Genomic DNA, 22,271 nt, shown 5'->3' with positions numbered 1-22,271 from the left:
TCGACATCACCCAATTTAGAAAAATTGTTCTTTGTCGGGGAGAATTACCTCCATTCTATTGATGTAGTCCTTTTTGTTCAAGATTACCACTCCAGATCCTTTATCAGGTTTTGTCATAAAGATGTCATTGTTAGCCCGTAGAGATTTTAGTGCTTTGAAATGTTCTTTATGCAAAAAAAATCAGAGTGGTCTACATCCCAATGTTCTAACAATGCAAACCTTAAAAAGTTTAGTTAGGCACTTGGTTAGATGGATAAGATATGTTCCTCGTCTAAGAGGTTCCACAGCGATAAAAAATGCAGAGGCCAGTCTCAAACATGCAAAGGACTTGTCAAATATTCGGACTTCTTTTCTGAAAAGGACTTTTAGGTCAAAAGGGCAAATATGGGTTAAAACTACAAAAACAAAAATTACACAAACCTTGATTTTCAGTCTTTGCATTGCGTGAAGAAACACTTCATCGTGCAACGTCTCACGCTAAGGAAAAGAAGAATAATAAAAATTAGCCTAAAATTTTTAGAGTAGCAATGCAAAAAGAAATTGAAGGCTGTTAGTGGAGAAGTTGAGACAATGTTCTATTTTTAAGACTTCAAAAAGAAAAAGAAAAAAATAGAAATAAAAGCCAAGCAAAACACCAGCACATTGGTGATCTTCACAAATTTATATTCAATAAGATTGAAAGATGTCAAGATCTGTTAAATTGACATTTATCATAATTACGAGGAGCACAATTAACAATTTCAAAAAAACACAGACTTTAAACAGGATTGAATGGGGCCAAAAATCTATAGAATAAAGTGAATATTTCAAAATATCTTTTTATACCATTATACCATGAAGATCTGTAGCATTTGGTGAAATGATATTGGATAAATCGTGATATCAATATAAACAAAGCATCCAGAGATTCTAGGAACCTTCGTTATCAGCCCCAGCCACTGTAAATAATTTTCCTTTTGCTAGGACCCTAAGCAGGATCAGAAAGTACTAAAATGAATGCATGTAAGAAAAACGTAGAGAAATCGATTGAACCTTGACGATTATGTATAGCTTGTCAGACGATGCATGGCGAGGCGAAACCAATATATCATGGACTGTAAAAATCAGCTCCCTAAAGAAATTAAAAATTGTTGAAAAGACCAAAACATTTTAACATTTTAAAAATGAACTGCTGAAGATTGTGCAAAGAAACTGCTAAAACAGATGCTTATGAGAGTAAACCCCCTTGACATTCAAAAAGCCAGAACTACCAATAATGGTATCAGATCATTAAGTTTTCAAGGGCCTAAAATCTGGAATTCACTCCCGGAATCAATAAAGACAGCACCACAAAATACTAGACAATTTAAGAATTTGATCAAAACTTGGTGCCTTGAAAACAAATTCGCATGCTCGTTTTGCAGTAAATGAACTGTCTTATGCAATCCTTGTAAATGCTTCATGTTAGTCTTAATTAGTGTATATTCACTATTGTAAAAACTAACGTTAAATAATTTACAATACATACAATACAAAGACATGGGCAAACATACACAATGTTTTTCAAATTGAAGCATCTTGGTTTTGGAAACAAACTTTTTATAAAAGCTCGTTTATGGCAAATCTATCAAGGGTTTTAAATTCGATAATAAACGAAACCTTGATTCATTACCTTGATTGTATGAAAAAGCAAGTCGATTTTAGCAACTTAAAGAATAGGTGAATCAACGGCCAATCGAAGAAAATCTATAGACGTTTTTCTACTGCTCTATTGCTTTCGACGAGCTCAAAAACAAATTAGAAGAAAAAGAGGGGCTAAAAAAGTTCTTTCTGGGTTTTTTTCCGCAAAAATATTCCATGGGTGAATGAATAATCAGGGAATGCTCCCACACCCACGCATTCTGAAGGTAAAGCTGTTGTAGTTTGAAAAGTACCTGCAACAAGACGGATGAAGGAGATCGACAGCTTCGTCTTTCCAGCACGTTGCTTCTAAACCTAAAAGATTCTCAAGAAAATTCCCAGGAAGATCACAGAAAAATAGTGCTTCGTTCGTTTTCGACAATAAATCTTCTTCCAGCTCCATATTTATATCGCGACGAAAGTATTCCAAATATAACAGAAAATATTATCGCAAATGACGACATCACTTTGGCGGGAACAAAAATCAAACCGAGGCTACACAGAAAGGAAGGCTTACAGACTATAGACTATCTATCATTATTGCTACCACCATCATCATCATCATGACCATCATCATGGAGGGCTATTAAATGTAAGAGGAAAATTGTTCAGCTGTATACTATGGGCATGCAAGAATTTGGACATTTACTGTGAAAGCACAGGGAAGGACAATTACTGGGTGACTGGAAAAGAATTACCAACGATAGAAGAAATGATGAATTCCATAAAAAAACTATATTCTCTTAATTTTCACTGCGAAAATTCTGAATATATATTTAAACACTTATCAAACTGGTCCTTACTTCTAATAAGCTTAAGAAACAATAAAACAAAACATGATTCATTGAAGTAAAAAAGCAATGATAATAACCAAACAGGCATTTTCGACGGAGATGTCATTAAATGAAATTTACAATTAACAGAGCAAGCAACAATTTAAGGTAAGTCATAAAACCACTAAAACTGCAGTGAATCAGATCATAAAATGCCGATATAGGTACAGCAGAAAAATACATGCAAAAATAATTAAATGCTGTTTGAAATGTGGCTTTTTTCTGCTTTTGACCAAAAAATTTGCTGTTTTAGTTTTTTAATGTAATCAGTGAAACAGTTCTACTGGTTTTCTTCTACCAGGAGCTTCACTTTACTGCAACAGTGGTTCATTATTAATTTGAATTTGGGCAATTTTTTTCCAACAACAGCAAAAAAATTTCCTCATTCGTCTGCTGAATTTCATACTCATCTGTTATTTTGTATTCATAAATGCTCATTTCGCACTTAAATTATGCAAAAAAATTACTTATGCAAAAGCTGAAAATTTTATTCTTAGATACAGAAGAATTAGACTGATAAAATCAGGCGTAATCAGATTGTTTTTTAAACGTAATCGTGAATAGTCGAATACTCGGAAATTCAACTAACGACTTACGAAATCGATAGCAATAATGTAACATTTAGAACGTAAATGAATTGCCTTACCAATGTCATTTTCAAAAATCAATCAATTTTAAAGAACATAAATAAACTGATGTTCATAGATTTTCAAAGATCTGCAAAACACATTCAATTGTACCATGTTGAAAAGTACATTGTGCAAGAGACCGATTAAAATAGACTTTTTCTTTATACGAAATGACTTCATATCCACTTTTTTGCAGCATTCAAAACCAAAAATGTCATTGCTCCAATTGAAATACTTAACGTCCAAACTGCTAGTTTAACTATCTGGTTACCTTTACCATCTTTTTCAAGAACCTCTTCAAAACCAGCACTTTGCTTTGGTTCATCGCTGATAAAGTTTCTTAATCTGGTTCGCTTTCGCAACAATGTATCAGGTTTTTGCATCATTGATCTCTCAACAAGTTGTTTGTGACTGGATGCAGAAGAACTTCAAGAAAAATAATGGAAATACAGGGTCTTAAAGCAAATATAATGTCCAGTAAGTATGCAACTTGAGGAGAGAAAGTCTCTAAAGGCAAATTTCTTTGAAAGCAAACAATGCCAGCAAGAATAACCTAAAAAACCTAACTGTTTGCTTTATATTCTGATAAGTTCAATTTCTAATTCCAAATACACTTGCAATCTTCCTTACCTAGAACTATTTTGTTGGTTTTAGCAAACATAATACACAAACATTACTTGCTACATGAAAAACTTCTTAGCAATCTCCAACGTCATTTTGTAGTAAACTAATATTTATTCAAGGGAAAGAAGTGAATGCTAAATCCGAGCTTGATAAGTGTCTTAAGTGTTCCAAGAATTTTGATAAAGCAATACGTTTGGGTCAAAAAATACCTACCTAGCTTTCCAAACATATTTAGAAGGTTTTTGTTTGTAACAGAATTAATCGTTACATTTAAACAACAGTTGATTTAAGGCCTTACATGTTTATCAATAATCATTTCAGCTTTGAGGAAAACTCATTATTCTTGTAAAATACAAGAAATGGAAAAAAGGATGGAACTGTTTATATATCTATCAATCAAACAGTTTCTAATTCTATTAATCTCAGGAGTTGTCTGTGTGCCCCCAAAAAAGAGATCTCTTTACAACGAAATTTTGCAAATAAGATATCAAAAAAATTGCATAAGGAAAAAGGAGGTTCTTGCTGACCTTTGACTAACAATGTACTTCGCTGTTCTCTGTAGAATGTTTGGTGGATACTGTAAGTAGGTGCGATATGCCTTTGAAATAATGTATTCTGTTTCCTCAAGGATTAAGCCATTTGGAAGCTTACTCAAATACGAGTGAACAGTACTCATTTCGCAGTCAAGTTCCATCACATTTTCTACATCTGATTCGATGATCTTATAGAAGATAAACAAAATATATAATGATATATAAATCAATAGCTCCATATATATGTTGATTAATTAGACATAAAAAATTAAATCAATTGAAGTGGTGTTGATAACCGCACCTGTGAATCTGTATATAATGAAGACTTCGGTCGAAACGTTTACATGAGAGGGTTTTTCTTGAAGATCTATATTATTTTTATTACACTTGGAGTTAGAGCTTTTGATAGTCTATATATATATAAACATTTATATACATATATAGATAAGAGAACATTTTTCTTCAATATATTGTGGGTTTTTGGATGAAAGTGAATCATAGAGCATCAGGATAGACTTTCCCTCTTCCATATCAATGCTCGAGCAACTGAAATCAAATGTCACTAACAAATGACAATCCAAAGGCAGGCTTATGTACCCAATGATTAAAATGGTTTTCTCTACATGTCACCATCAATCTCTTAAACGTGCATTAATGTAAGAGTAGTTACATAAAAGGTATTTTCAAATGTTGAAAACAATAGCGGGAGAGGGGCAGCAACCCAAATCTACCAGATGTTACATACCTGAATATGATTCCATTTCCTTAAGGATTTCATAAAAAGTTGAAATTACATGGGGAAAGTGTACCATAACTGACATCTTGTTAAATTATATAATATATAACAATTTCTGTGGGAAACAAAGAAAAGTACGAAAAAATTACCGCTGCCCCAACATATATTGGCATAAATGGGTTTGTTGCGATGAAGACGTCAAACAGACGAACTATGACGCTAAATCTCTCGAGATTGTGTCCAAACCATGTGATCAACCAACTAAGGGCGAATATTTGGCCAACTTCTGCGCTGAAATACAAATCATACCTTTCAAAACACTTTCAGAAGACATTGCAAATCACAAATGGAGGTTTTCCAGCGGTAAATAAATACGGATAATGCTTGCAGTTAGACAAAATGTTGGCCGGGTAGCTAAATTTAACAATCAGTTGTTGAAAGACAAATCAATTTGAACTGTGATACATGAAACAGAAGTCATTTCAAAGCCAACCAAAGTGCATTTACAAGAATAATACCAGCCAGAAATAAAAAGTCCCATCCCCCAAAAATTAAAGTAGGGACATAGCATGCTTTTGTTGAACCAAAGGCTTAGCAAAAAGATTTGGTAAAATATGGTTGTTACCTTTGAATAAAGGCTGCCAGGCTTATATCCATCTTTGATAAAATCGGATGAATCAAGGCCAACATTTTATTTGTCCTTTCCATATTAACATCCATAAAGTCTCTAGCCAACGCAAATAACGAATTGAATTATATGCACTATCGAAAACACCTGTAAATAGTCTATTTGAAAAAAATGTTGTTCAGTTTTGCAAAGCTTTTAAAAACAAATTAGAAAATGAGGGTATTTCTAAAATTAAATATAGATAATGAAGCTTCTTGAAGTCTAGCTGATTCAGAAAATTTTTCATTTGATTGTCGCTTATAGGGATTACCAGCTTGTTAGAAAGTTACAATGGTGCAAGTTTTATCCTAGAATTTCCATAAACAAATGAAGGCAGTTACAAGCAAGGAACTATGGAGAGGATTTAAGCAGCCTTTTTTGGAAACAATGATAATTGCATCTATTATGAGAAACTGAATGGGATACAGATGCGGCCCCTTTTTCAATCAGAATAAACTCCTCTACCTCCCAGCTCCTAGTATGAACTTCGCATGGTCTTGTGAATATAACAATTGCCTAGCAGCCAGAATAACTTCCCTCAAAAGAAAGCTTTCAAAAATGATTATGAAATGATTGTTAGTAATATCAAGGATATCAATTTTTGGGAACCTTATATGGTGCAAAGACAGCTGTTCAAGAAGAGCCATTGCAAGATCTTCGCCAACAACTCTTAACAATGTGACTGCGACATCGTGATAGCCCTTTAGGAGATGAGCAAAAGATGTAATTAGAAAAATTGGAGGTTCACTACAAACGTAGACAGTTAAAGGATTATACTACCAAAGCCAGCTACAGTAAAGTCATCACTATTCAACGACTGCTATATAAACTTTTCGGTTTAGAAACATGGAAGATACTTTATAATCCTGAAAATATGGAACACATTCGCAATGGAAAAATCTCTCTAGCTGTGGGTATAAACATTTTGTCTATTTCTTGGCACAACGCATACACCTTTAGGAAGAAGCCTCTGATAAGTAACAATTTGCAATCAACAATAGCTTCATCATCAGAATATTTTCAATAACATTGCCTCTGACAAAACAAGTTGATAAAGTATGACAAGTTTACACTATTTGATGAAGAAGTACAGAAAGGAAAAAAAAGTACGAACAAATATAGCTCATTTTAGCAAAGACGTCAAACCTGATAGTAATGAAGTTCCGGGTTTCTGCATAATGTTCTCATTATAATGTTGGTTAACTGGTCTTGCAAGACTCGCCTTCTTGATGCCCTTGTTCCTGAGAGTAAAAAGCGATAAAAAGAAAAGTTCTACTTGCTATTACCACAGACAGAAAAAAGTTATTTTCTGTAGAAACAATGAGACATTATTGCACTAGTAAATTCTATTGAATCAAATTTTCATAAATTTGGATGTTTTATCCGATTTGATGCTTTGACAAAGCATGGAGAAGCAATGCTTGTTACCACCTGAAAAATAATGCGAATACCACCTGATAAAAAGTTTAATAAAAAACAATCATTTTTTTCAATTGAGACCTGGAACAGAAACTTGAGTAATTTTGATGCAGCTCTCAATGACTACAGTGGCACACTGGCTCAGAAGGACCGTCGCTAATCACTTTCACTTAGGGGGTGCAAGTCACAAATTTGCCGACAAAATAGGGCGTGGCCTAAGGTATTTCAATTGTGGGGTGTGGTGTTTTGATGCAATTGATTTTGTTTATCAAAGAGAATGTTCTCGTTAGTCAATCATCGCTTCAATTTTCGAGGGACTGTGGGTACTTAGTTTGTATGAGTAGATCTTACTAACAGGACCGCCAAGAGGTTTTGAAGGCCTTGAAGCAAAACCGAAAGACAAGGCCCCCTGCAAGCAGAGCGAGAAGAAATTTTTGTGATCACGCCCTTTAGATTGTCTTCAAATGCATTTCAGAATATTTCTTGCAGTCATTTCCTGCAATCGTTTAGAACTTTTAACTATTTTTAGGCATACTTCTTCAACGTTTCATTGATTTCATTCTTAAAATGGAGTTCGTTACTACTTGAGGCCCTCTCGACCTCAAGGCCCCGAGGCACTTTGCCCCCTTGCCCCCTCGGCAGCCCTGCTTACAGTGGCTTCCAGTACCTCCACATTCTTAGTTTTTCAACAAACGTTGACCCTTCCCTAAACCCCAAACTTTAGGTAGAAATTAGGTTGCCCTGGATATTGGAAATTGGAACTTTTGGGGGACATTTGCCCCTCTGTGACACCCATAACACCATCTGTACCTATTTAGAATTGCTGAGGGTTTTTGGGTGATACTTTTTCAGTCTTATCCTCATCTTGTCCCAACTGTGTGCTGAAGTTTTGCTTTGGGAACTTTGAAAGCAAAACCCGACAAAATTCTACTTTTAGAAAATTTGCCAACAAGAATTTTCTTGTGGGGGTGCCGCAGCGCCCACACCCCTCATAATTCTTATATGGTGCCCTTTTTCTGCAAAAAATGGGGTCCTTTATGGTGGGCCAGTCCCCCTTCATTTCTTTACATGTGCTATACAAGAATTTAAGTTTCAAAGAAATAATTTTATTCACATTATGAAGCAAAGAAAGGAAATAATCAACCTCAAATTAGTTGAATGACAATGAGTACATGCTCAAAACGTTGTTTTGTCACAGTCTTATTCAATTCTAGAACTGTAATTATTATCCTATATTGGCATTATATGGATAAAGTACCACACACTACTAACACATCATCAAATAGGTTTGTTTATTCATAATAAGCTAAAATTGTAAAGTTTACATTTTTTGTTTACCCCCTGTAAATAATTAACCTTTTGTTTACACATAAAAACTGGCTGTTTTAATTCTTGCACAAAATACACTGTTTTAATTCTTGCACAAAGAAGAGAATAAAAAGTAAGCAAATTTACTTACCTGAAGGAAACCTCCTTTGAGATCTGTCAATATCAAGTTTCACTTGTTGAAAATATTTGTTTTTTCTAAACTCCTTTTGTTCTATATCAGCTGTAGATAAGATATTAAAACATGCTAAATTTCATACCCTTTTAAATATAAACAAAACACTTCTCTGTGATGAAAATTTGATTTATATTTTCATATTATCAAAAAAGTAGCAAATCACATAAATGTATATATCAATGGAATAAGAAAACAACAATGTATTTGACATTAGAATGAAGTTTTGACATCAAACCTCCTCCACATTTCCTGTGCAGACTAAACATGTCTAGATTGAATGAATCTCCAACATTAACCTTTTAATGGGTAATAACAGATTGCATTAGGTCATATATCTAAAAAAGATATAATTTTCAATTCTGCAGGTTCAAATCCTGAAATTGGATGTGCAAATACAAGTGTTATCAATTTTATTTGGACTCGTTTTTCTTTTTACAAAAGACAAGCATTTTGTGTCTATGAAAAGAGGGAACATTCTGTGGTACTGATATTTGAGATAGAATGCAAACTAATTTTCATGACAAAATGAAAACTATGCAGTGACATCCATAACCTTCTACCAAAACAATGCAAAAGTTATATAATTATCCTGACAATCCAGCACTTCACACAAATTATTTACCTCTGCTTCTTTTTGGCAGATTAAAGATGTTCACATTAAGAAGCTTTGGCCAAACTCTGCATCTGATGTCATCAGTAACAAAACCATATTCAGACAGTGCAAGTTTACGCAAGCAATCAACATCTACAGGGTCTCTGTCAAGAGCTTCGTTTATTTTTCTTACTTTAGTCTTCAACCATGCATTGTCTTCTAAAGAAAAAACAATTTTTAATTCAAGAATGATAGTTAGCCAGCATATGCTCTCAATGTTTCTGATAAAGTTTCGACTTACAACTGGCTTACTTTGCTAAGTTCCTTTTTGTGATAGTCATTACCAATATGGATTACAAAAACTGTTTACCTAAGATAGATATACCTGTTCCCAAACTTTGTTTACCGCTTATGTGTGGACAGAAGGAGTTGTTTTCTCTTTAAGACTCCAGGGGTTATTTTTCTATAGGCATTAGGTACTGATTGGAAAACTTACTGGTCAAGTGTTTGCATTTCTCTCATTAACTCTCTAGAACTAAAGCTATAAAAACAGCATTTATATTCAAATGTTATTTTGTGACTGTTTGGCTTTGCATGAAATATAAATATAGTCCAATATCGTAAAGTCAGTGGCTACAGAGTCATATTCAGGTCATTGTAGCCAGAGCACAAAGCTATAGACATTTTATATTAGAAGTAGATGAACAGATAGATATATTTAACATACTACCTAAGAAAGTAGGTTCAGGTTCAGGTTCAGGTTCAGGTTCATTTTATTTTAAATTCCACAACATACATTTCCACAAAATACTAATAAAAATACAACAACATCAAATATCAAACAATAACTATAACAATAAGATATGGAACACAAATTATCGGTGGGATGATATGTATGTATGGGGAATTATTTAAAGGAGGAACTCACCAATAGCAAAGCTAGTCGAGGAGAGAGGCCCCCCTATAGTATACACTAATAAATTTAAGCACTTCAAAGATGTCAAAATAAATAATACCGAGAATGAAACTCAGATTTCTGTAAGTGGGAAGTGGAAAACAGGGTGAAAAATTTCAAGGATTAGCTGTTAATGTTTTTTGCAAGCAGATATGACTTCAATTTATAACGAAAGCAAACCAATGATATAGATTCTTTGATGTCAGTAGGAATACTATTCCACGATGCAGCACCAGAAAAACGGACAGATCTTAAACCATATTGAAGGGTGTTTTTTTGAGTTAAGAAAATGTCGTTCTTAGAAGCCTTTCGAGTATCATGTTGATGAATAGACTTGATTGATTCAAAGTAAGAATGAAAGCAGACAGGCGATATCCTATTGATACATTCATAGACAAAGGATAGAAGTTTTAATTGAAACAAGTCTTGTAACTTTAAGATTTTCAAGTCAGAGAAAACGGGTGAGGAAGGAGAACAGAAACTTTGAAAAGCAATAGCTCTGATCACTCTTTTTTGCAATAAGAAAACTGGATGAATGTGAATGTCATAGGCAAAACCCCAAACTACAAGTCCATATTGGAGAAAAGAAGCAAACAAAGAGTTGTAGAGACATAATAACACATCAACAGGAACGAAGTTTTTTATTTTAAAAAATATGCCACAAGTTCTAGCTAAGTTCTTAGCAAGTTCACTTAAATGGTATTTCCAGCTAAGATTCTCGTCAAGTAGAATATCAAGGAATTTAACATATTGAGATTGTTTTATGATTTGTGTTCCGATTTTTATGTTTATATTGTCTGCTAAAGGGCGTTGGTGTGACCTGAAAATTATAAAATTAGTTTTCTCAATATTTAAAGAAAGCCTGTTAGCATCAAGCCATTGTTTGACATAACCTAGTTCTTTATTGACAACTTTTTCAAGTTCACAAAATTCATCAGCTTCAAAATATATATTAGTGTCATCAGCAAAGAGATAAAAGACAAGTTTTTGAGATGAATTAGGCAAGTCATTTGTGAAAATAAGGAATAGCAAAGGACCAAGGACAGAGCCTTGTGGTACCCCACATGTGATGCTAAGTAGATTAGAACTAAAACCATTAACAGAGACGTATTGTTTTCTATCAGTAAGATAGGATCTGAACCAGAAAGTAATAAAATAAACTAGTTACCATGATCAACAGCGTGTCGAGGGTAAACTTTAGATGCAGAGCTTTGCTTTCTTAGCCTACTGCCAGGCACTCTGTGTAGTTTCTTGATTGGGCCTTTGCCACCCTGTTTCTTTGCATTCATTTTAATCGAAAGTTGGAGCTAATACTGATTGTGTAAACATTTGCAATATTTTGACTTTTCCATTTCACCCTTTGCAGCATGCAAAAACTAAATTGATGCTATCAGCAGCCATCAATAAAGTTAAACTGCTGGTCTGGTGATGGGCCGGGCTAGGCCGTTTAAAACGATTATCAAAACAAAGTACACCACCAGCAACTCTGATTATGAAGTCCTTTCAAGAAGATGTCCCAAAAAAATGTAAATTTTGTCTTTGCTTAAGATACTGTCTATATATGTAGACTGGAGTTCCACTGTGAGTGCTCATAAAATGATCAAATCCATAACATTTTTGTTGATGATCAATTTATAATGTAATACTGACGAAAAGATATTTCGGCCTCTGGGTGAAAGCGAGGTTAAATGGGAGAAATGGACAAGGAACTCTGCCCCAAGAAGACTGTCCCTGGTGAGAGATTTCCTGACCAAGGAGTCCCCTTTCGTAATATTGAAAAAACCAGGCATCTTTCTATTTCCCCACGCCCCTTGTTAACTGAGATTTTTGCGCACAGTTTACCTATTTTTCATCTCAAGTTAACCTATTTGACCCCAATTTTCCAATTTGACCCAGTACCAGTCACCTATTTGACACAGCGCTGTCAACATCCTTGCAAAGTTTACCAATCAATTTGAAGCTTAAAACAAATTTTGCTGTCCCCTTCCTTATTCACTTGCTACGATCCGTGAAAAATAAGGTTCTTCTAGAACTCTCAGGCATTTAGCTCTCCTGGGCGCCCACCATGCGCCCGGTCAAAAGTACTGCTAATAAATAAGATGAAATGCACTTTTTTGTAAGCATTTGAACCCAAAGTCCCTTAGATGCAAATGAATACCTTTTCATGGGAGCAAATGGAGATTCTGGTAAATGCTGTATATTTCAAAAAAGGTATGTACACAAATTTTTGCTGAATAGACCTAATTTGCATTTAATATCTCCGATTAGATTTTCATTTTTTTAATGATGATCCTGTGTAACAGTGTTTTTCTTTTAGTTATACCTTGGTATCTATCACGTTTCATTTTAATTTTTTAGTCTTGGAATATTTAAAAAGTTTAATTTCCGATGAATGATAATTTGGTAACACAATTTTTTCATATTGTGCGATCAATCTTTTAACAAATTACACGAGACTAACTAACGTTAACTTAACCGAAATCTGACGAAGTCAAATACCCCACAAGATTGCATCTTGGTGTCATTGTTGATGATTTTAACTTTTCGGTCTGAAATTAAGAGTTTAATCAGAGAAATTCGTCATTTGACTTTCAGCAATAAGTAGATTGAGCCCTATTATATTCAGCAAAATGCGCGGTTTAAGAATAAAGGTAGGTAACACCAATATCGTGGAAGAGGAATCAAATTGAAGGTTGATGGAATTCAAATACAGATTCTGCAAATCGAAAGCGAATCGAGGGACAGACATCTAAAAAATTGGTAGCAATACCAAGAAAGGAATTGAATTTCTACCATATAGTCATGATGTACTTTCATTTGCGAAATGAAACCGAACATTATGTAAAGCGTTGATACAACATGTATTTATGAGCTAGATTAAGGGCAAACTATCAGCCGTATAGTTTGGAGAATATTTGGCCCATTTTCGATTACTAAAGAATATAAATTGCAATCAGACCTCCTAGATGCATGAAACGCTCGTTACTAAGTTTTAATTGAAAGATAACTTTCTAAAATTCTTTGAAATTCACATAGTTTTCAGTTTCATTTGACTCAAAATTTGGCATTCTCATTTTCAACAAATTAAATTAATGCAAATATATTTTAAGCATGTAATTATTATTTGGTTTTTTCGTGTTAATAAAAAAAGGTTTAGTTTATAAACTGTTAGCTTGCTTTCATAAAACATTTTGCGAAGATTGGTTCTTGTTCCCTTAAACCTCCTCTCTTCCTCTAATCGCGATCATATGCTTAAATAAACACCACCTCCCCCCCCCGCCAACAGTTTTGTAGAGTTAATGGCGTGGATTCAGAAATTGGCATAGAAGTTGGTGTTTCACAAGGCCCGTGTCTTGGCCACTTTCTCTTCTTCCTTTACATCAATGATCTTCCACAAGCTGTCCAAGATTCAACCGTTTCCATGTATGTTGATGACACCAGTTTGTGCTACTAGTCTAACAATTTGACTCGGCTAAGTGAGGCTATTAATAGTGACCTTAGAAAACTGGACACTTGGCTACAAGGCAACTAGCCTACTTAAATATTGGGAAAACTCGATCTATGCTGATTTCTACTAAGCAGAAACACAACATCCTCAAAAGTCAAAATAAAGACTTGGTTCTGAAAATTTGTGATAATGAGCTTGAAACAGTCGGAAAGACAAAATACCTTGGTGTGCAAATTGACTGCTCCTTGGATTGGAAAGAACAAATCAAGACAGTTCCTAGCAAGTTCGCGAGGGCAGTTGGCTTTTTAAGACATGCCAAGTCCTTTTCCCCGAAAGAAACATTGCAAACTCTTTACACAGGTATTGTGGAGCCCCACTTTCGATACTGCTGTTCTGTCTGGGGCTGCGCCGGTTTAACTGAAATTACCGTGCGGCTAGGATAATTACGCATGGCAGCTTTGATGCCCCAAGCAAACCTCTCATTAAAGGGTTGGGGTGGAAGACCGTTGCGGAACTTGCTTCTGACGAATCTAAGACAGTGGTCTTGAAGTCCCTGAATGAACTGGCTCTACAATACCTGTGCGACCTTTTCATCCGAAATTTGTCCTGGTCACCATATAGCCTTCGAGATACGGTGACCGACCTGAGGTTACCGATGAAAAGGTCAGCAAATGGCCAGACATGTTTCTCTTATAGAGGAACACAAGTATGGAATAGCCTGTCCGCCGAGTCAAAGCAGGCTGCCTCTCTGTATAGTTTCAAGAAAACAATTTAGAAACTGTTAACTTTCTCTTCTATTCTATTGGTAATTTTTTCACATTATTTTATATAGGTTTTGAATATTGTAAATAGGGTTTTATATTTTAATCTTATTAATAGCTTTTTATTTCGTGTCTTTGGTAAGTAATGTTTCTATCGGAGGGCACCTTTAAAATCAAAGGCAACCCTCCTTAAAAGAATTAAACATAAAAAAACATAAACAAATTAGGCGGAAGCGGGGGGGGGGGGGCTGAGGAGGCTGAGGGGGCTCTAGTCCTCCAATAGTTTTCAAAATGTACTTAAAACCAAACAAAAAACTGCCTTGCTTTGGTTTTTAGCATGTTTAGCCCCCTCCAAAAAACGTTTTAGCCCCTTCAATCTGTAATATGCTCCGCGGTAGGTAGACCTTTGGAAGTTTTAAAACGATGCAGAAAGTTGACATCAAATACAGATACAATAATGTCGGATTTTTTCATTTGCCATTCTCATACTAAGTGTTAACACTAGAAATAGGTCCTGATGGGATACATTTTCCGCACGTGATAGATAACCAAAATTACTTTAGGTATTTCATACCATTCAAAACAGAATCGACCGGTAATGTTATCTAGGCAGTCAAGGCCAGGTATTTCCGCTAAATCAACAAAGTTTTAGCTTTGCAAACTCTCGCGCCAATTCCATTGCTTCATCAATTGCTCCTGTATTGTTCCCAGACCCCTGTGCAGACTGCGGCTTTCCACCAGCCTTCCCGCCAATTTTCTTAGTTACCTGTTTAACCCATTCGTCAGCTTTGAGACCATTCGAGTCAATGACGCTCTGCAAGAAACAGAAACGTAAATAGAGGAGAATTACGAAATAAACCACATAAGCAGGCAGCGTTTATATCATTACATGTATCGCGTCGGTGATTGAGTAAGAATGCAATATGTAATACTTGTGGATGGGAATACTGTGTTTTTACTGAAACAGGATCAACGGCAATCATATATAGCAAATACACAGCTATAAAAAATTAACAGCTGCAAGTAGGTGCCAGATTAAAATCGATGCACATGGGATTATATAAAAGCAGGGATTTCAAATATCACGCGACAATCCAATGAAACGAAATCTGCACTAGCAGGATTAGCTAAGTTAGGACTCTCACTGTAAACCGATATCAAAACATCTGCTTTTATATTGGCCCAGAAAATACTTGCTAACGAAACAGATCTTTTTTATCTTAGGCAAAAAATTTCAGGGAATCTTAAGGGCTCTTGTGCAACCAGCACGCTTTGCGACTATAATACAAAAGACTGGCCTAATATCGTACTGTATGAAAATACAAAACAGTCAATTTCTCAAGACAACTGCCGCTAAGCATGCCGGTTGCGCAAGAGCCTTGAACACAGATAACCAGTATAAACTTAACACATTTCAAGCGTTAAGAATGGTTTGCTTGTATTTAAGAGTTAAGGACAGAGCCAATGACTACATTACATCGATTAAACGTGCGAAATAATGCGGCAATCTAAACATCTAAGAGCTCGTATGGAATTATTATGAGAGCAAAACTGCGACATTTACCAAGCATATCAAATGCAGAATGCATCTGGCAAAAAACAAATGATTGATACTAATAATTTGAAATTAAACAAACAGCTTTTTTAAAGATAAGACTTAGAACTTAGACCCGTCCTGGTCTTTATGCCAAACAGCGTGTACAGCTCTGCTTTTACGGCAGCAAGCACTTGATGACAGACTTGTAATCAGTTATTTTCATTAGTACACAAGACAAACCAGTAACAATAAGAAACGCGTTTGGACGTAAATTCTTGAGAAATTGAGCCAACAAAAATATCAAAGCCTCGTAGTTTCTTGAAATTCAATTCCTTCATTCAACCACTGTTAACAAGATTTGAGAAGTGAGATAAATTGAGACATCTGATAAGAATTGTGAGATAAGAGATAAACCAATTAAAAATCGGTATTTTAAGTTTAGACGGAATAGAAATTCACATGAATTATAAACTCTCATTGACAGAATCTACGTAAACAGAGCAAGAACGTACCTTTGGGACATTACATAAACAAAGGACTTTTCCAGCATTATTGTCCACACTAAGCAGCATGGCTGGCTTGCTGTTCGCACTTGATTTTAATACCTTTAGCGCAGTGTCTAGAGCCTGTAGAGGAAATCATACCATTCTCAAAAACCTTTGTTTTATCAATAAAACAATATATGTGTTATCCAATAAGCATTGTTTTTAGAACCTAGAACCTATTTCGTTATTGTTGATCACTGTACAAACCAGACTGAAAACGTGTTTCAGGAAGATTAGAACAGTTTTGTGTAAAAGAACAGAAGATTGCTTCTGCGATTGAAACGAAAAAAGAAGATAGGGGAAGATCTTATTAGCTCCGCACTTACAGATATGAGACGAAGTATAAAATACTCTGATCATCCTTAAAACTTTAGATTCACATTCAAAGAACAAATATATTTAGTAAAAAAGAACCTTAGAGTCGCATCCATCTTCCACTCGCACAACAAAGAACGCTTTGTCTGGGGAGTTTTTGATCATATCTTCGAAATCCGAAACAACCTGAAAAACGAAAAAATCAATTTGAGATATACAACAAAAGAGATCGTTCTTGATAATCACACACTATCTGTAAGGAAAATAAATAAGAGTAGCTTTTACACATTTTCAAACCATATAAAATAAATAGATATCCTTGCAGAAAAGATAACATATTATTCCAAGTTCTTATTAACGTAGACCATGCTTGACAAGGTGAAGATTATTAAAGTGCCATTCGAAGGCTGAGACAATAATCAAAAGAAATGGGCACTCATTGATCTAGTTGTGGGCTTACTCAATATAATATTAATGCATGATGACTTTGATTCGATATGTACACAATCTCTGTCTAAATACAACCGTAACACTCTACGCCTTCACGACTCCTATTCTTTTACGTCTGGAGCTACCGATTATTAAGTTAAAAGGGGAGTTTTCATGAATAAAAATTTAGACTTTCGCTTTCATGCTAACTTAATTCAACTCGAAAACCCAATAAGTTAAGATGTTGATTAAGTGACGGATCAAAGCAAAAGGATTTGTCTGCATGCTACATAAACGTCATGTTGTTATGTTCCCTTGAATGCATTTAAATGCAAGCATTAGAACAAAACTGGCAATAAACAAATCAAGCATGCACACATGCATAGACACATATTGCAAACTCTACTTTCCAATGAGATGATCTTACTAAGGTTGGAAAAAAAGAGACGCTTACTCTAAGAGAAAATTGCGTATACAAAAGAGAGAATATCTCTTAGTGAGAAGTGAGACCACTTAACGAGACCACTTAACGAGACCACTTAACGAGACCACTTAACGAGACCACTTAACGAGACCACTTAGTGAGACCACTAATCACAAGAGGGGGGTTTTGGTGAAATGCTATGAACAGGAAACGGAATTGTTAAAAAAGGAGGAGTAGTTTTCAAAGAGAGGGGGGCTTTTTCAGGAACAGGAGGCAATTACCAGTCGGACGGGGCTTGTTTTATAAAAAGCACATGGCAACTTATGGCAAACTTATGTTCAAAATGGCACTTATGGCAACAGTTATTGTCCACGGGAATCTGTTTATGGTCCACAAAAGCTGGTTGCGAAGTGACAGGCACTGTTTCAAATGGTGGCTTGTTGCAACAATACTAGCTCTCCTCTAAAGTTCCATAAAAAGCAAGTAGTAAAAAGTTCAAATAACTTGAGGATTATGGCAGCTTGGATTTCGAGAAATTATACATAGTAGTTTGATGGACTTGTAAACCTTGCTATGACAACAAGACAACTAAAGAAGTTCAAATAAAAGCTTTATTTTAAATATCATGAAATATAAACATACACGCTGCAACCGGCTTGCTTTTGCGGCTCGGTCTGCATCATCTAGTCTTTTCTTCAATTTCTTCAAGTCGTCACGAAGCGTATCTTTTTGCCATGCAGGAATAACAGCTACTGACAGCGCCTGTATTCAAACAAAATTAGACACCGTTAAAAACGACCCAAAGATGCATGATCACATGATGCAATGTGTACTCAGGGGTGTAGTGTTAGGGGGCTCGGGGGGGGGGGGGGCTCATTTTCTACTTTTGCTATTGTTTGTCGCAGCGTTTTGCGCAAGAGCTCCCCTTGTTGTTTTGATAGCGCTACACCTCTGCATAAAATAAGGTGAAGAAATGACATATTTCATTTGCATTGGTAAAAGATCGAACTTATAGTGGACGACGGCGTGAAAGTATTAGCTTGCGTACTGCAAGTACGCAGATATGATCTAGCAAAAACTCTATATTTTCGATTATCTATAGTATTTTCCATATAGTATTTGAGCCATTTAAACCATTTTGTAATATTTGGATTTAGAAAGTCAATAAATTCATATTCTACTAAAACTCCGAATGAATTTGTAGTGACCTGGCTTGAAAGCAGCTAAAATGAAAAAAGCAACGTGTATGCAGAGACGTTGCTCCTCCCACCGTATCTAGCAAAGGAAATAGATGTGATGAAAACCTTTGCAGGGGTTCTCCCTTTAAAAGCCCTGGCTACTCCCCTGAGTTCATTTAAAATGTAAGAAGATCGCATATCTTTCCTGGTAACAAATGTTCTTTCTATACAGCCCACGCCACCTGTGGTCATTTAAAATGTCGAATCAACAATAGAAGATAAGGATTGCAAAACATTTAGCGCAAATGAACTCTATTTAGCGCAAATTAATTCTATTTGGCGTGAATAAATTCTATACCTAGCAATAGGCTTTCCAACATGTGAATTCACCTTAACTGAAGTTACTTGAGTTTCAACAAACATTAATAATTAAAAGTCGAATCCAATTAACAAAGCAAATCTATCATAATGATATTTAAACCCACCGAGCAAGCAAACCATTTAAAAAAACAACTTATTTGGCTGAGAACAGTACTACATCCTGGGTATCCTTATTTCAAACTATGACAGTTTTTGCTTACCACAATTTCAAGATATCAAAAATGACTCTGTGCTGTTTCAGGAAGTTGTCGCGTGTGACCGATAAGATAAAAATATTTGCTATATTTGTTGCACGCAAAGGCTTGTTACTGACTCCCGGCCAACAGAAATCTATTAAGTTATCAATCGAGAAAATCAGATATACATGCAGCAGCACCTGCTAGGTACTAACAGCTAGGAAAATTTCGTCTTTCAAAAGCAAAAATATCACCTGATGACGTTGTGAATCGACTGTATGTGTACTAGCTATCAACAACGAATTGCTGAAATATTTCAACTAAAGCAATTGATTTAGGAAAACCCCTTAACTTTTCGGGACACATTGCTGTGATACAAAGGCAACTAAAACATTTGCAAAACTTTTTACACAAAATCAGTATTGTAATCTGGTGAGATTGTTTATATTTCTAAAAGCAGTTGCGCCCTAATATAGCTTTATTAGTTTTAAATCTCAAACATCAAGGTTTCTAAATAGAATTGAACAAGCTAGCCAGAAATCATTATGAATATGAACAAAATGACAAAAAAGAAAGATAAAGGTTTAGGTAACAAATCGTGTCTGAAGCGCTTAGTAAATCACACCGTTATATTGAGATCTTCTTTGAATTATATACGACTATGATTGCCTTCGAGACCAAGAAAAAAGCACGCTTTTTATTGAAGTTGATTGACTTTTAAAAACATACAATGATTAATAAATTGACTTAGCAGGCAAATATAAATAAAATTTTGTGTCTGCTCCAGGTTGCGTAACAATGTCAATGTCAAAGAATGTTTTCTGCGAGCAAGAAGAAAGAAACAAGAGAATAAGGATTTATCTGATACTTACTGGGAACTCCAGCAATATTTTCTTTCAGGATTGCAAATTTCTTATATCAAATTCTTGCGCAGTTTTTTAAAAACGCTTACCTCGGTCATGCGAATAATTTCTTGTGTCATTGACTTAATGTTTAACTCTCCATTAGTGTTCTGCTCATCCAACTTTATTCTGATAGCATCCAAGTCTTCTTGAAGCATAGCGGAGTGTTTTAGCGCCTGCAATAGTCAAAATAGTCTATCAAGCAATAGCTGAAATGTTGAACGTTTTAACCACAGGCAAACAGGCCTCAAAACATTAGTTATTAATGTCTATCTCACAATTTAGCAGATGTGCAACTGCATTTGCTTGTACGCCAAAAGACTTATAAGCAACGCATAATATCTTGACACATTACAACGCACTCCCTATGGTAACAAACTTTAGATGTCATGGCTCAAACGTAGCTGAGATAGATCATTAGCGATTGGTAATGGAAATCCGCAATCGTTTGCGAATACCATAATACCAAAGAGGAAAGCGCACAGGCAATGAAAACTCTGTGACCAGTTAACCAGATAGAACGTAGAGTAGTCTAGTAACATAGAAGAGTTAACTTATGACACGGATAGACGTAATCTTCTCAGTAGTGTGGACGCACTATTGCGACCCCATGAATTTGTAAACATTTCAAATGAAAACCTACTCGAAATCGTCCCGTATGGTCACAAAAAGTTATCATTTGATTCAAATATGGAAATTCTAGAGAAAACCTTGAGATACATTTGTGCATCATAACGATTTCGATAAGTTGCTGTTGAAAACCTTCTCGCTTGTGTGATTTGTGTTTTCCTTCAATTGTTTTTTTGCTACTTCATGTAATTATTATTTGCATCATGTAATCGTTAATATTTAGATTCGTATTTAGTGTTGAATTGTTATGCTAAATGTTATAGTCGCAGGGCTGGTTTGTATTTCCATGCTCCCTGCGACCTCGTCTTTAAACCTCCGTATGTTTCATTCAAACTTTTATGGGAATGAAAAAATTAAGATTGAGCTCTGAGTAAATTCACAGAGCCCATTCATAGTAACAAGCTGGTCTAACTTCGCTATCTTGTTGTTTTTTAAAATGAACGCCATGTATGCTGAGCGTACTTTAACGTTTTATGTTGGTAAGAAAAAATGTGATATTTCGTGTATAAACCGGTTATATATATTTTCTTTAAATTTTCCCTTTTGTTTAAAACGCCACAGAGATTCGGAGTGCTTTGAATTTCAACTAGATGTAATTTTAATATACACCGTCCCAGATAAACAGAAAAGGACGCGTTAGATAGGGAACATTGTGTTAAAAAATTTACCATTCTTTGGGATCTGTACCTGTTTGTGATCTAGAACCTGATAAGCAGATATATACTAGGGTTACGTGTATAATCTACGATGCAAATGGGTAAAAAAAGAAGGGAAACATCTTCCCGGTAGATTGATCATGTAGGCATGGTCATATTGTATAATGCTTGCATGTCACAAAAGATTTGTCAACATTGACGTTAGCAAAACAAAAAGCAGTTTCAAAGGCAGGAGAAGAATAATTTCACAAAAATATGTATTCACAATATTAGAGATATAAATCATAGCCTGAGTCATTGAAATATACTATTTCTATAAAATTTGTAGGTAGCCTTAATTACATAAATTTTGGTGTGAAGACGCCCTCTCCTAGAATCGAGAATGCCATGAAAGTTTTGTAATCTATGTATATAAAAGCCTGATTTTTAATAACTGATAGAGCGCAAAATATATTTTTAAACAACACTTACGTGGAACAAAACTTACAAATGGCTTTGAAAAACATTCTAAAACATTTGAAAGCTGTTCGTTTGACACTCTTTAGAGTAGAAAATGCCGTTATTCTGACGTTTTATCCCCTGAAGAGTTTTAGAAGAAAATCTTTAGTATGTCATTAAACGTTTACTTTTCTAACAGGGAAATTATTCCATAAGGATATTAAACAACTGCTATTAAACAGATGTTAAATGATGTTAATCACAAAGTAAAGATTCACAGGAAAAAATCTAGTTTTGAGC

General features: G+C 35.0%; 3 protein-coding genes across 4 annotated transcripts in view; all 3 read right to left on the bottom strand.

Moving 5' to 3' along the window:
* The window catches only part of LOC135691087 (uncharacterized), a 52,730-nt gene extending 50,665 nt beyond the window's left edge, over window positions 1-2,065 (bottom strand). The window contains exons 1-3 of the mRNA XM_065208839.2: window positions 1,914-2,065; window positions 1,033-1,111; window positions 421-477 (exon numbers count right to left, since the gene is read on the bottom strand). Coding sequence (XP_065064911.2) covers window positions 421-477; window positions 1,033-1,111; window positions 1,914-2,062 — 285 coding nt within the window. The 5' untranslated portion in view covers window positions 2,063-2,065. The remainder of the gene's footprint in view (window positions 1-420; window positions 478-1,032; window positions 1,112-1,913) is intronic.
* Window positions 2,066-2,268: 203 nt separating this feature from the next.
* LOC135691089 (TBC1 domain family member 20) lies at window positions 2,269-11,827 on the bottom strand. 2 transcript variants are annotated; one of them, XM_065208842.2, is made up of 9 exons: window positions 11,320-11,827; window positions 9,227-9,412; window positions 8,560-8,649; window positions 6,828-6,922; window positions 6,291-6,382; window positions 5,640-5,741; window positions 5,164-5,305; window positions 4,273-4,466; window positions 2,269-3,547 (listed from the first exon to the last, which is right to left on the bottom strand). In XM_065208842.2, the coding sequence occupies exons 1-9, from the start codon at window positions 11,438-11,440 to the stop codon at window positions 3,298-3,300; spliced, it is 1,272 nt and encodes a 423-aa protein (XP_065064914.1). In that variant the 5' UTR covers window positions 11,441-11,827; the 3' UTR covers window positions 2,269-3,297. The 2 variants fall into 2 exon arrangements, with proteins under 2 accessions (XP_065064914.1, XP_065064913.1); XM_065208841.2 differs by having other exon boundaries at window positions 2,886-3,547; window positions 9,227-9,415; window positions 11,320-11,826.
* A 2,977-nt stretch (window positions 11,828-14,804) lies between these two features.
* LOC135691086 (alanine--tRNA ligase, cytoplasmic) overlaps window positions 14,805-22,271 on the bottom strand; it is a 30,551-nt gene continuing 23,084 nt past the window's right edge. Inside the window, exons 17-21 of the mRNA XM_065208838.2 lie at window positions 20,298-20,423; window positions 18,253-18,372; window positions 16,857-16,943; window positions 16,410-16,523; window positions 14,805-15,174 (exon numbers count right to left, since the gene is read on the bottom strand). Coding sequence (XP_065064910.2) covers window positions 14,998-15,174; window positions 16,410-16,523; window positions 16,857-16,943; window positions 18,253-18,372; window positions 20,298-20,423 — 624 coding nt within the window. The 3' untranslated portion in view covers window positions 14,805-14,997. The remainder of the gene's footprint in view (window positions 15,175-16,409; window positions 16,524-16,856; window positions 16,944-18,252; window positions 18,373-20,297; window positions 20,424-22,271) is intronic.

The sequence above is a fragment of the Rhopilema esculentum genome, chromosome 4 (genome assembly GCF_057945365.1).
Source record: "Rhopilema esculentum isolate cy_ngs chromosome 4, ASM5794536v1, whole genome shotgun sequence".
NCBI lineage: Eukaryota > Metazoa > Cnidaria > Scyphozoa > Rhizostomeae > Rhizostomatidae > Rhopilema > Rhopilema esculentum.
This window is presented reverse-complemented; position numbering and strand designations above follow the sequence as displayed.

Bases quoted from the DNA above. Each gene is read 5' to 3' on its own strand.
- LOC135691089 (XM_065208841.2), bottom strand. From the start codon at position 11,440: ATGAATGCAAAGAAACAGGGTGGCAAAGGCCCAATCAAGAAACTACAC. The intron at 6,383-6,827 runs GTTTGACGTCTT...CATCTCCTAAAG, and splicing joins CGGAACTTCATTACTATCAG to GGCTATCACGATGTCGCAGT. The intron at 5,306-5,639 runs GTAACAACCATA...TTTGTATTTCAG, and splicing joins CTGGCAGCCTTTATTCAAAG to CGCAGAAGTTGGCCAAATAT.